The sequence below is a fragment of the Eleutherodactylus coqui genome, chromosome 4 (assembly GCF_035609145.1).
Source record: "Eleutherodactylus coqui strain aEleCoq1 chromosome 4, aEleCoq1.hap1, whole genome shotgun sequence".
Classification (NCBI taxonomy): domain Eukaryota; kingdom Metazoa; phylum Chordata; class Amphibia; order Anura; family Eleutherodactylidae; genus Eleutherodactylus; species Eleutherodactylus coqui.
In genome coordinates this window covers 103,995,999-104,009,063 of record NC_089840.1, presented here as the reverse complement: position 1 = coordinate 104,009,063, position 13,065 = coordinate 103,995,999, and the positions used below count along the sequence as shown (strand labels likewise).

At 41.9% G+C, this 13,065-nt stretch overlaps 1 protein-coding gene across 3 annotated transcripts in view; it reads left to right on the top strand.

The window, feature by feature from the left end:
- MID1 (midline 1) overlaps positions 1–13,065 on the top strand; it is a 412,445-nt gene that overhangs the window by 354,620 nt on the left and 44,760 nt on the right. For all 3 annotated transcript variants that reach the window (XM_066599936.1, XM_066599933.1, XM_066599935.1), the window contains exons 5-7: positions 5,028–5,176; positions 7,777–7,904; positions 10,287–10,430. In XM_066599936.1, coding sequence (XP_066456033.1) covers positions 5,028–5,176; positions 7,777–7,904; positions 10,287–10,430 — 421 coding nt within the window. The remainder of the gene's footprint in view (positions 1–5,027; positions 5,177–7,776; positions 7,905–10,286; positions 10,431–13,065) is intronic.

The following is a 13,065-nucleotide window of genomic DNA, read 5'->3' as shown; positions in this document are numbered from 1 at the left end:
CAATGGCTCTCTGCTCACTCTTCCAAATAGACGCGTTACATCCTGCCATAAGTGTGCTACCATGGGACACTCCCACCAGATGTGGAGCATCGATCCCACCCCCGCCTAGCACCACCGGCAGACATCCAAGGTTGACGGAAAAAAACCTATGTAGCCTCTGTGGGGTCATGTACCATTGGGAAATAATTTTGAAATTTAGCTCCTGGAGTCTGCTAGAAATAGACATTTTGTGCGTTAACTGAAAGGCTCTGCCCCAGAGCTCCTCGGGAAAGGATCTACCCAATGCTTCCTCCCATGCCCCCATCCACCTCGGGAGGTGATTTTCCAGGTGTTCCTCTTGCAATTGGTTATGGAGCAATGAGACAGTGTGCCTGGGTGCTTCTGAAGTGCAACACAAACGCTCGAAGGGGGTGAGTCTCAGGTTCCAGCCCCATTCCAGTCTGATTTTTCCCTAAATTACTGCGTATCTGGAGGTATTGTATCCGAAAGCCCAGGGGCATCCTCTGTGTTCCCCGCAAGTCAATCAGGGGTTGCATGTCCTCCGTTCTGATCAGCTCCCCCACCCTGGCCTCTGTCCCCTCCGTCATGAACCACAGGCTGCACAGACCCAATGTATATGGGAGCTGTGGATTCCCAACCAAGGGAGTAGGTCGTCCTGGGACTGAAACCTCACATCCCTCTCCCCTCCAGGCCCGGAGCAAAATGACCATCAGGGTTGATGCCCCCAACACTTCCCAGTTGACGTTCTCTGGGACCCAGAAAGCCCCGCGTATCTCAAAGGGGTTGACCCCTCCCCTTTCTATGGATACCCATAATTTGTCGGACCCACGATGAAACAGATCCAACATACAGGTTCCCATCGCAGCCTAATGATACAGTCGGATGTCCAGGAGACCCACTGCACCCCGCTCTTTCTGTTTGGTCAGACTCCTGTAGCTAAGCCTCTTGGATCCTCCCTTCAATATGTATTTGAGTATCAAGCCTCGCAGTCTATCTATCAAAAAAAAAAAAAACAGGTGGACTTTACATTAGATTTTTGCTGTCAGTCATAACTACTAGAGATGAGCGAGGATGCTCGGATAAAGCAATTCCTCGAGCGAGCATCACTCTTCTCAAGTAACTGCTTACTGGTCTGAGCAGGCTCGGGGGGTCGCCATGGGATAGCAGGGGGAGGGGGGGAGAGGGAGATCTCTCTCTCTCTCCCCCCGCCCGTCCCTGGCTCGCCGCCGCACCCTTCCCCGAGCCTGCTTGGACCAAAAAGCAGTTACGCGAGAAGAGTGATGCTCGCTCGAGTAACTGCTTTATCTGAGCGTGCTCGCTCATCTCTAATAACTACAGGTTGATTTATCTTGAAGTGTTAATTGTGTCTACGGGACTAAAACAACTGGTTCTGTCAGTCATAACTGGTTTACAGCTCACCTAATTTTTCAGATGATATTTCTGGATAAGCTACCATGTGCACACTTAAGGAATAGCCCTGTTTATGGCCAATATATCACTTGTATTCTGTATTTTTCCCAGTCTTCTCCCTCTGCAGGCTATAGCTATTCTCACTTCTCTCAGAACTGGTGGGAAGAGCCTGGCTGCTGTGCTGTGTACTGGGTCACAGAGAAAAACAAAACCTGGTCTCTGAAGCACACACAGGGAACTGACATTATCATGTAGGAGTGGACAACACTAAGGCTCATTCATATCCGTGTTGGAGGTTCTGTTTTGACCCCCGATCACTAAAATAATTTGAAATATGTGACTAGATCACGCTTCATGCAGCGCTATTGCATCTTGTAAAATGCCAGACGGCGGAACGGAGCCCCTTCTAGTCAATGGGGTCCATTCAGCACCCTGTGGTTACATTGTAAGATAGATCCATTCGCCCAGTAGATTACTTTCTTTCTGCTCTCATAACCGAACAGGAAAACAGAACCCACAATACAGATGGGAGCAAGGCTTTACTGAGCAGTGTACATGCAAATAAATAGCAGCAGATAACTCGCCATTAGCTCCTGCACCACATCTGTGTGACTATTTCTCCTCCCCCCCCCCCCCCCCCACCCCCTCCTCTCTGCTTTCTGAATGCATTAATGATAAAACACTGATTCAGTATGTGAACATACTTGGGAATCCATCTGTTTGGATTAAACCTGTTTACTACATGAATGTACTACATGAATATTATCATGCATGGTACTCAGTAGCTCAAGTTTTTCAATATAACCAGCACAATCTTTGCAGTGTTTTTTTTTTATTAAAACTATTACATTACTCTTTTGTCCATCAAAGAAAACCAAAAATGGTTCAATGATTAAAATCCCATTTGCTTACAGAGATTTCAGTTATCACAAATTGTGGTTATCAACATTAAAAGAGAAGTCTATCCGGAGATGACGTGGAGGGCGAGAGTATCAGGCCAGCTGTGCTTACTTTGGCTCTTGCGGCTCTGGGAAGATTGGCATTATATAGACAGTCTTTTCTGCTTAGCACTTCGATTCTAAGTATTATTACACACATGAGGAATGCATTTAAGCTATGAAAAGGATCTCTGAGACTATTTACCGTCATTTTCTAATTTCACAGGAAAAATCATCCATTTTGCAGCATTATTAATAATGTTTTCAGCATCACTGCCAAAATGTCACTTGGATACAGACTCCCACATAGCCTGTGTGCCGTGATGTGAGGCCGGTATATGCTTGTCTCCTGAAGTGATTAGTTACCCAGGGATTATCTAAACAAATTACCTCATGTTCAGTGGTTTTTAGGACCTAATGCGTGCAATTTGTAAATCGTACTTTTATGGTAGCCATTACTTTTATTTAAAAATTGGGCATTCTTTACTAGCAAAGCTACCACAAGGTTGAGAGGCAGAAACGCCAATGTATATAGTATTGTCATACAGACTATCCACTGGGAATGGGAATTTAATTTCCATTACCTAGGCATACATACAATCCCTGGAGTCATTTTTACAAGCAAAATGTATACCCTGTGCTATGCCTATGGGGCGGTGCATGAAACAGGACACACCAGTATTAAAAGAATACCAAAGAGACAGTGTCTTTGTCATGCACCACCAACCTGGGCATAGAGATCTGGGAATGTTTAGCCTGTAAAAAAGAAGTCTGAGAGGAGACTTAATAGCCACCTACAAATATCTAAAGGGCTGTCACAGTGCAGAGGGATCAGCCCTATTCTCATTTGTACAAGGAAAGACTAGAATCAATGTGATGAAACTGAAAGGGAAGAGACACAGATTAGATATTAGAAAACACTTTCTGACGGTGAGGGTGATCAATGAGTGGAACAAGTTGCCATGGGAGGTGGTGAGTTCTCCTTCAATGGAATTCTTAAAACAGAGGCTGGACAGATATCTGTCTGGGATGAATTAGTGAATGCTGCATTGAGCAGGGGGTTGGACCCCATGACCTTGGAGGTTCCGTCATACTCTACCATTCTGTAGTTGCCTCAAGTGCTCCTTTAATAAATTGGAGCTACCCTCTTTATTTGGAGTTGTCGAGTTTATTAGTAAGTCTTTGCTTACATTTGGGTTGGAGCTTCCATCACAGATTGCATCATATAAAAGTCATGATCGTGGGACCGATCCAGCACTGCGTTGTGGTTTTGGTTTTCTTCTATAGGAAATGTTAAGGCAGCAGAAATGCAGTCCTAAGTTCTCACTCACGACCTGAAGGTTGCAAGTTCAATCCGCGTGTGGTTCAGGTAGCTGGCTCAAGGTTGACTCAGCCCTCCATCCTTCTGAGATCGGTAAAATGAGTACCCAGCTTGGTGGGGGGTAATAAATAAATTAGCTGAAATCGCTGTGGAATAAGTTGGCGCTATACAAGTACCAAGATTTATTTATTTATAAAAGAAACTAAGGCATAGATGTGGCACTAAAATGAGAAAATAAATCAGTGTTTTAGGAGTTGAAGATGGTAAAGGCAGTGTGTATTAAAGTAGGATAAAGTATATAAAGATTTGGATTTTAAAATACAACGTCGACAGTGTTCAAGGTGTACTTGGATTTTATGGAGGTTCTCTATAATGGGGCCCCTCAACAAAATAAATTAAATTTTAATATTTTTTATCCTATTTTAATGCACACTGCTCTACCATGTTAAACCCCTGGAGCTCAAACGTTCTCATTTTGGTTTCACTTGTGTATGATCGAGTTGTTCCCACCCTTTGGAGATCCTACAGATGTTCTCCTTTGGTGTATGTCCTGAGAAGATGAGGGGTCCCCATCTGACATAATTAACTCTCCTGGATTAAGGTGTGATGGTCTACACGTCCTTGGTAGATTGATCACACTAGGTGAGTCCCTTGCTAGGGGGGGACTTGTTTTTTACACTTTTGGACCTTAAAGCACGTAGATGTCACCATGGGCTAAAAGGTGATAATTGCTTTATTATAATTGTGCTCAAAGTTTTTGCTCAAAATCTTCTATATTGATGGAGTTTATTATTGGTAGAGTACTTTAGAGTGTTGCTAATTTGTTGCAGATTTTGTCACAGATATTGGTGCAGATCTGCAGCAGATTTTTTCCCTTCAGTTTGAATTCAAATTGAAGGGGTGAAATCTGCTGATTTGCACCCAATTCTGCGACAAAATCCACAACAAATCAGTGATCTGTGAACACCTTTACAGAACATGGAAGTAGTGGCTGTGAACGTATAAGCTCAAATTCCTATTCTAGTACTGCATATATTGCCAATGGCTGCAGTCGTGCTTACAAATTAATTATACCATGTTTTTAAGAGTAACAATCAGTTTGTCACCCATCCTTTTGCATATCGGTGACTTTGAAGCAAGTAATCACTCCCGCTTCTCATATCAAGTATTGATCATCTCCTGAATGTCTATTTAAATTTTGAATCCAGGGTAACCTCTACAAAGAGTTGGCATGCTTTCCCTATGCCTCCAGGTAGCCAGTCACCCCACAAAACATATGCCAAATTAATTGGATTTCTGTGAAGTTTTTATTTGTGATTTAAGATTTTTAATAGGTTTTCATTGACTTTTCTTCACAGGTGGTCAGGTTGAGGAAGTTGGCTCAGCAGATTGCCAATTGCAAGCAGTGCATTGAACGCTCTACATCCCTCATCTCCCAGGCAGAGATGTCTCTAAAGGAGGCTGATCATGCTCGCTTCCTCCAGTCAGCAAAAAGCATTACAGAAAGGTAAAGTGATTTATCATCTTTATCCAGAAATTAATTTCAGCTGCCATATAAGCAACTATGAAGCACTTTTTTCTAATTTGTTGTAAGAGGCTTTGGGTTAACTTTTAGAAAATACAAGTTTCTCATAAATTCCTTCCTGATGTATAGTTTAAAGGCTTTGGAAACCTTTTGTGTATGAGAAATTATTACACATGTAATCTTTAAGTCCTCGCAGAAAAAACATGCATGTATGTGTGTTGTTGTTTGGGTTTTTTTGTATTCAGTTTTCCTTCTCATGCATTTAGAAAGCTTCATACTTGGTTTGAAGGCTCTACCTGCACTAATCAGCTGGTCTTTTTCGTGAATGTGCACAAGCTCAGCTCCCTCTTCCCTCTCTTTCTTGAGAGGCTATGTAGCATAAGTACACCCACTCAATACTACACAGCTATTTATCCATCGTCTCTGCTAAAAGCAGAAGCTTTACCCACAGTGCATTGCAGTGCTCTGTAGTAGTAGTTTTCTATCTTGCTGATCTCCTCCAACATTCTCTGGCACTTCTATAACGCCATATTTAATAGAAAAAAATGTGAATGTGCATTCACTGCTTTTACAACAGGAGAGCAGGCTAGGGGAGGAGCTGTCATTTTACTCTGAATGACAGAATTTGCTAAGATTTCAGTCCTCCAGTTTGCAGTGCCTTGGAAAACGATGCAAGCACAGAAATCCGTCAATGAGAATTTTTTTTAATGAAAGCCAATTACAAAAAGTCTACCTTTACAAAAACACATTGATTAATAAGAGTGTGAAAGTGTACAGTCTTTTTAATGCTTTAATTTTAAAAAGTCGATAAAACGGACAATGACATGTCAAGGGCTGAATAATTAACAAGACTTTTCACTCCCTTAATTAAACAAAAATATTAGTATGTACCGAATATAGGTTAACATCGAAGTTGTGTTTTTTTCCCTTTTAGATACTCTATATAGTCATCTTTTGTTCACTCCACTAGACATGTGAACGCAGCACTCAGTCAACTGCCACATCCACATATATAATATATATATAAATAAAGATGATTATGAAGAAGATGATTATGGTGTTTGGCAGCCATGGTCATGTGTTGAAATGCCACGTCATCGCTGTAACAGCATAAGCATAGACAGATGGGAACCAAATCTAACAATAGTATATTCACAGATAAGCTGATTTTGAGCATAAAATATTATGCCTGTTTGTATTATAATTGACGGCTACTTATGGTAGCATTTGATATATGATCTACTGTTTCCAGTCTGAATCTTGTGTATCCCACTTTAACATGCCCACCATTATTTTTTAGTCTACAGTAGAAACTGAATCTGATTTTGTTTAACACGGTAACATTTTTGTAGCCAAGATATTTTGGACAGTTACAGTGCATATGTGTACAATTTATCAAGAGAACGTTCCCAGGAATTCTAAAGTTGGCCTTTAAAGTCACCAGACTTGGCTCTTCAGTGTATTGTTTTCAAGACAAGCGAAATAGATATCAGCAGGGGAGACGTAGAAGTTTTTCATCATAGGAAGCTTGAAATTTATAATAAATTCTAGTTTTAAATGGGATCCCTGAACTTTTTTTTTCCATTTCATATCTGGGATTGAGAGGGCACACCTCAAGGCCTCCTTCACGCGGGCTACAAAGTTGCACGATTTTGTCGCGATGCTACAAATCGCATGTATGTGAAGCCCATGCTTTCCTATGGGTTACTTCACACATGCAACGTTTTGTAGCATGCAACAACCCGACACAAAAACCGGCGATCACGCGAGGTTTTATAGCCCATGTTTCCCTATGGGGCCTTCCTCTCTGTTGCATCGCATTGCACTAAAACGCAATTTTCGTGCGGTGCAATGCAACTTTGACAGTAGGAAATCCTACTGTCAAAGCCCTAATTTAAGTGCTGGCTGCAAGAAAAAATAAAAAAAAGAACCTACATACATCACCTCTCCGGCACGGTCAGCCCGGCCACAACTTCTCTCCGGGTCCCGACACTATTTTCCTTCATCTCTTCTAGCCGGGGATTGAAAAATCCCCGCCTCCTGGAAGTGCTGGCTGTCATTGGCTGATGCTTTTTTCTGTACTTAGGGTATATTTTTGGGGTAGGGCTTACAGTTCAAGCCCCACCCCTACCTCCCCCAAAAATACTCGCAAGTCGCGTGACTTTGTAGCACCACATGCGACTTTGCAGCACTACAAAATCGTGGTATTGCAGTGAAGAGACGCAGCGATGCGATAGCAATGCGATTTTCTTGCCGCGATGCTGTGTCGCCTGTGTGAAGAAGGCCTAAGGGTCATGTATTTAATATTAAAAAAAAAGTTTCTAACTTTTGAAACTAGGAAATTTGGCAAAGGTTTTCCATTTGCAGCACATTCATATTGCATTACTCCCTGTGCAACGACTATTTTCTATAATAAACTTGCCAAACGACCTGGTTTGCTTCCACTTTTGCATATGTCTTCTAATTTTTTTTTTTCACACACAGATGATGTGTTTTCTGTAATGGCAAGGATACCACTCATACTGTATGGTGAGATGACATGTTTAGCCTCTGTTAAAACATTTTTTGTTTTGTGTTTCTAGAGTTTCAATGGCAACTGCATCCTCCCAGGTGCTAATTCCAGAGATTAATCTGAATGACACATTTGACACATTTGCATTGGATTTTTCCAGAGAGAAGAAGTTATTAGAATGTCTTGATTATCTCACAGGTAAACCTTCGGTCAGCTGTTACTAATCTAATTATTCAGATGACAAGGACTGATCTTGATTCACTTCTTCAGGCTGTGACTTGTCACAAGGACATAATCGGAGAGGTTGGGAACTGCAAGCAGAATTACAGATTGCTGGAGCCATACTATTTTTGTCATTGAAAGCTGTTACAAGCAGGGATCTGACATAGAATTAGTCTAGTGACTCTTATTCGGATTCAGATGCAATAAAAAAACAAATTCCGTCAGCACTTCCTACAAGTAAATCAAGCGCACAGGTGCACAGAATCCATGGCTGCGAAGACGACTGTTCTAAAAAGCATGCCTCGGCACTCTTGGGGCTTGCTTCCACTGGCGCTAGAGATTTTTGTTGCACTCTTCCATTTTTGGAGAGAGGAAAAGGAAATGAAACCGAATTAAATGTTACCGTTTTGTTCCCTATTAATATCAGTGTTGCTCCATTTGAAAAACAGAAGTGAATGGAAACAAACAGAAATATTTCCATTTTTGTTAAAGTCCTTTGAAATCAATAGGGGGATTAAATGGAAACATTTAATTCAATTTCATTTCCTTTTCTCTGCCCCAGAAAACCGAAATCTTTAGCGCTAGTGGGGACAAGCCATTAATTTAATACGTGAATAAAATGGCATAGCTGCTACTTTTTGTGTGGTTAGTAAATATAAGGTTCTTTATCAAAATGTGTGGACCCATCTGCCACATCCAGGCGACTCTTGCTCAGATGAGAACCCACAGGGCTCTGACAGACTCTTGACAGCCATACGTATATGCGCCTGCGCATTCCCCATCTATTCCAAGCCTTTTTACAGAAGTTTTGTCATTAAAAATAAAGAAAAATCAACACTTGCCTATTTCTTTCCTGTCAGTCTTGTTACCGCATTTTCCTATTGCTGATCTTCTTCAGCCCCCTGGGTCACCTCACCGCAAGCCGTCCAGATCCTTTTCTTCTTGTTATGATGCGTCCATTGCCGTTATTCTTCTTCCTGCCAGGCAATATACGCTACGTCACTAGTGACGTTACGTTCACTGCCTAGCAAGGAATGCCGATCTATTGCCAAGACTGTGTATGTGCGCTGGCTCGCCTCAAGTTTTCATATACTACTGTAGAGAGATGGCGCACATAGATCGGCACTCTCTGCTAGGCTATGAACGCCACATCACAAGTGACGTAGCGTACATTGCCTGGCAGAAGGAAGACTGCAGCTAATGGACGCTTAGTCACAAGAAGAATCAGCTGGCTGGAGGTAAGGGGACCAGATAGGGCTGCAGGAGACAAGAGAAGATCGGCGGGGAGAAAATGTGGAAAGTAGGCTGCCTGGGGAGGGATAGGTAAGTATTGATTTTTTTTTTTTCTTCTAGTGATGGAACCCATTTAAATATAGCATGTAACCTGGATCCTGTTTTCTCTGAATACATTTGGAGGCTTAGGCCCAAAGAGAGGTTGTTCTGTCAAAGTAGGTTCCCATCTGAGTAAGTCACCTAGACATGCAAGATTGGCCCACGTGTTCTGATTCGAATTCAGCAGTTTCTGAATTAGTAGTGCATATAAAGTTTTCTGTATCATATGTAAACCAATAGCAATACCCAGTTTTCCTGTACTTGAGCTTATTGCACTTGCACTTGTGTAGATTACAGGCTTTTCCAAAAAAATTAATTTTCCACTTACCAGTTTGGGGTACATATTTGGCATGTATACAGATACATGTCCTATTGTATTCACCAACAGTTGAATGCCTACCTGCGCAACTGTTTAACTGATAAGAGAACCTGTTACCTTGAAGATGCAGTCCATTCTGCAGGCAGCATGTTATAGTGCAGATTGATATATACAGTACTGTGCAAATAAAATGCTGCAGAGTAATAATGCTTTCAAAAACAGAAGTTTAACAGTTTTTATCAATTAACAAAATGCAAAGGGAAAACTAAATCAAATCAATATTTGGTGTGACCGCCGTTTGCCTTCAAAACAACATTGATTCTTCTAGGTACCCTTGCACCCCATTCTTGAAGGAACTTGGCAAGGCAGTGTTTTCAAACATCTCGGAGAACTCAGCACTGATCTTCTATGGATGTAGGCTTGCTCAAATCCTTCTGTCTCTTCACTATTGGGCCTTATGGGTTGCTCCAGACAAGCGATATGTCAGAAATTCTGAATTGCGGAATCCTTGACTGTTCTGGGAAAACATGGCTGAAAAATGAGGAAAATCTTTAACATTTTGTGTTTATCATCCACTAAATAGATAGCATTATAAGGAACCATAAAAATACCTAGATTACAAGCATTACTCATTTTAACTGCAGGATGAAAAACAGTAACTGTTTGAAGTTTTCTAACTTCTTTCAATATATTATTGCTCCTGACAGCTCCTAATCCCCCAGTGATTAGAGAAGAACTCTGTACAGCCTCCTACGACACCATTACAGTGCACTGGACATCCGACGACGAGTTCAGTGTCGTGTCCTACGAGCTTCAGTACACGATCTTCACTGGACAAGCCAACGTAGTCAGTAAGTCTATTTCCTGTATAGCTAAAACTGGACATGAAAGCCGATTCTAACATCTACTATTATCATATGAGGGTTTTGAAAGATTACTATTCTCTGGGGTTATAAGGAGAAGTCACTATTATGGCAAGATTCTATGGGTAAATAGAATCTATTGGTTTTGGCTCAGGATTGTGCTCCTATTTTTGTTTACGTAAAGTTTGTCATCTTGAACACAAGCCAGTGACTAATTGCGTAATTATTGGATGATAAATGAAATTGGTGTAGACAAGTGATCCTTATGGTTAGAATATGTGCTAATAAGATTTGCCTGCTGGGTTGTGCTAATTGCTAGGCTTTGAAGGTGGCACAGTAGGACGTTGTCACCCACCACCCTCCACTTTAATTACTGCTCCGTGTATCATCTCTGAAATAAGATAATTAAGAAGATGAAAAGTTAGTTAAATAAGAGTTGACTTTTCTCATACAGAGATTTAGATGCATAGTTGGAAATCTGTTTTTGTAAAAAAGAAACCCAATATTTTTCTATGGTTTAATTGCAGATGTTATTTGTAGAGAATTACACTGCAGCCAGTTGGTCATGGTATACAGGAAGGAACAGTGAGCATTTAACCCTTTGCAATCCAATTTTGGATTCACGGTTTCCTAGGGGGCTTTCCCTTTCTGCCATTATATAATAGCGCCATCTGCTGGCTAGAGCCTGTACTGTGGTATGGGACATGCTGGAGTGGCCCCCGACAACAGAGTGGACAGTAATCTACAGCAAGAATACCCTGTCAGACGTCTTCCGACATTGGAGCTGTACAGCCTTCAATCAGAATGTCTTTAAATGTCAGACAGTGGATTGGAAAAGGTTAAAGACCCGTTATGTCCTCATATCAGCAAGGCTGAGTCCAACAGTGTCTCTTTTTTTTTTTTTTCCCCTCTGCTTCCTCCTTTTTTCCGGTAAAGGCTCTCCTTAGTTTCAGTTCCCAAAGCTGAGTCAAGTGGGCGGTCCTCACTGTCAATTTGGTGATGTCAGGCTTGATTGACAGTGGAGACCATCACTGTCATACTGTCTTACACTGGCTCAAAAAATTACAAATAAAATGTGTGCAGGTGCACCACTGGACTGATGAGTCCTTTTACACAGAAGAATTGTTGGGTGCTGAAGTGCCCAACAGTCGACCCAGCGGTAATCCCTCAGTGAATGGAGATGGAGCAGGCTAGAGATGGCTCCGGCCATTTGCCTCCATTCGCAGTAAACGGGCTGTTCATAGATGAACGGCGGCCTGTATATATACAGGCTGATCGTTGTTTGGTTATTATGTCTGCACAAACGGAACCTCAAACCAATTGTTGTTCGTCGTTCAGTTTTCCGTGATCCAGCGAGAATCCAAACGATTGTCATTCAGTGTAAAAGGGCCCCAAGAGAAAATCCCTTAAAAAATCCCTTTGAAAGATGCTGGGGTAGAAAAGACCATCCAAAGAAAACTGTCTGTGTAGCACATAGGCATGCTTGTTTTGATATTGAATTGAGAAATGTTATTGGTCATGATGAAAAAGATCTGGTACCGTGTTAGCCAGTAGAGCAAAATGTGATTTTTCTTAGCAAGAGAAACCAAGTAATCTTGTAGATCTCTTTTAATGGCTAACAAAAATACATGATGTTAATGCGAGCTTTCGGACTTACTCAGGGTGATAAAGGACTCTGATTAAGTCCGAAAGCTCGCATTAACATCATGTATTTTTGCTAGCCATTAAAAGGTATCATGTCTACAAGATTACTTAGTTTCTCTTGCTGGAAACAATCGCATTATTGGTCATGATGAGGTGGTTGGCATTGGATCCTGACTTCAGGGCCTTTTATACAGGCCTATTATGTGACACAAACATTCACCCAACTGTTCGATTGTCTAATAAGCATGTCTGAACATGCCACCGATCATCCGACAAATTAAACCCCATTCACATGGGACGACTGTTCGGCAAACGATGCCCGACACTCGTCCCTGCATGAACTTGCTCCCGTTCTACTGAACAGGAGCGAGTATTGCTGGCTCGCTCACAGTGTGGCCAGCTGTGGGCCGGGGTGGCTGGAGGAGATTTCTCTCCTTGCTCTCCCCCGCCCCTCTCCATTCACTTAACACAGCGGCTGTTCAGTACTGAACCGCTGCTATTTACACTGAAAGATCATTTTTGAGAATTTTAAGCTGCATAAAATCCTGAACGATGATCGTTCAGTGTTAATAGCAGCCGTTCAGTACTGAACAGCCGCTATGTTAAGTGAATGGGGAGGAGCGGGAGAGAGCAAGGAGAGAAATCTCCTCCAGTCGCCCGGCCCCCTACTGACCACGCTGTGAGCGAGCCACTGATACTCGCTCCTGTGTAAATGGGGCTTAAGAAAATGCCTGTTCATTAAGTGATTGCATCTTTTAACTGCCACATAAAAAAATCATAGTAGTTGCCAGCACATTGCCCCATGTAAATTGGGGGATGTGCTGCCAACTACGATGATACTTTATGGGGATGAATGATCATATGAACGATCGTTAGGCTGATTTATATTCTATTAGAAGAAAATGTAAAGCCCAGGCAGGTGAGCGCCATTCTTGTTGCTTGTCACAACATCTAAACAGGTGCTTCCAAACATTTCCTC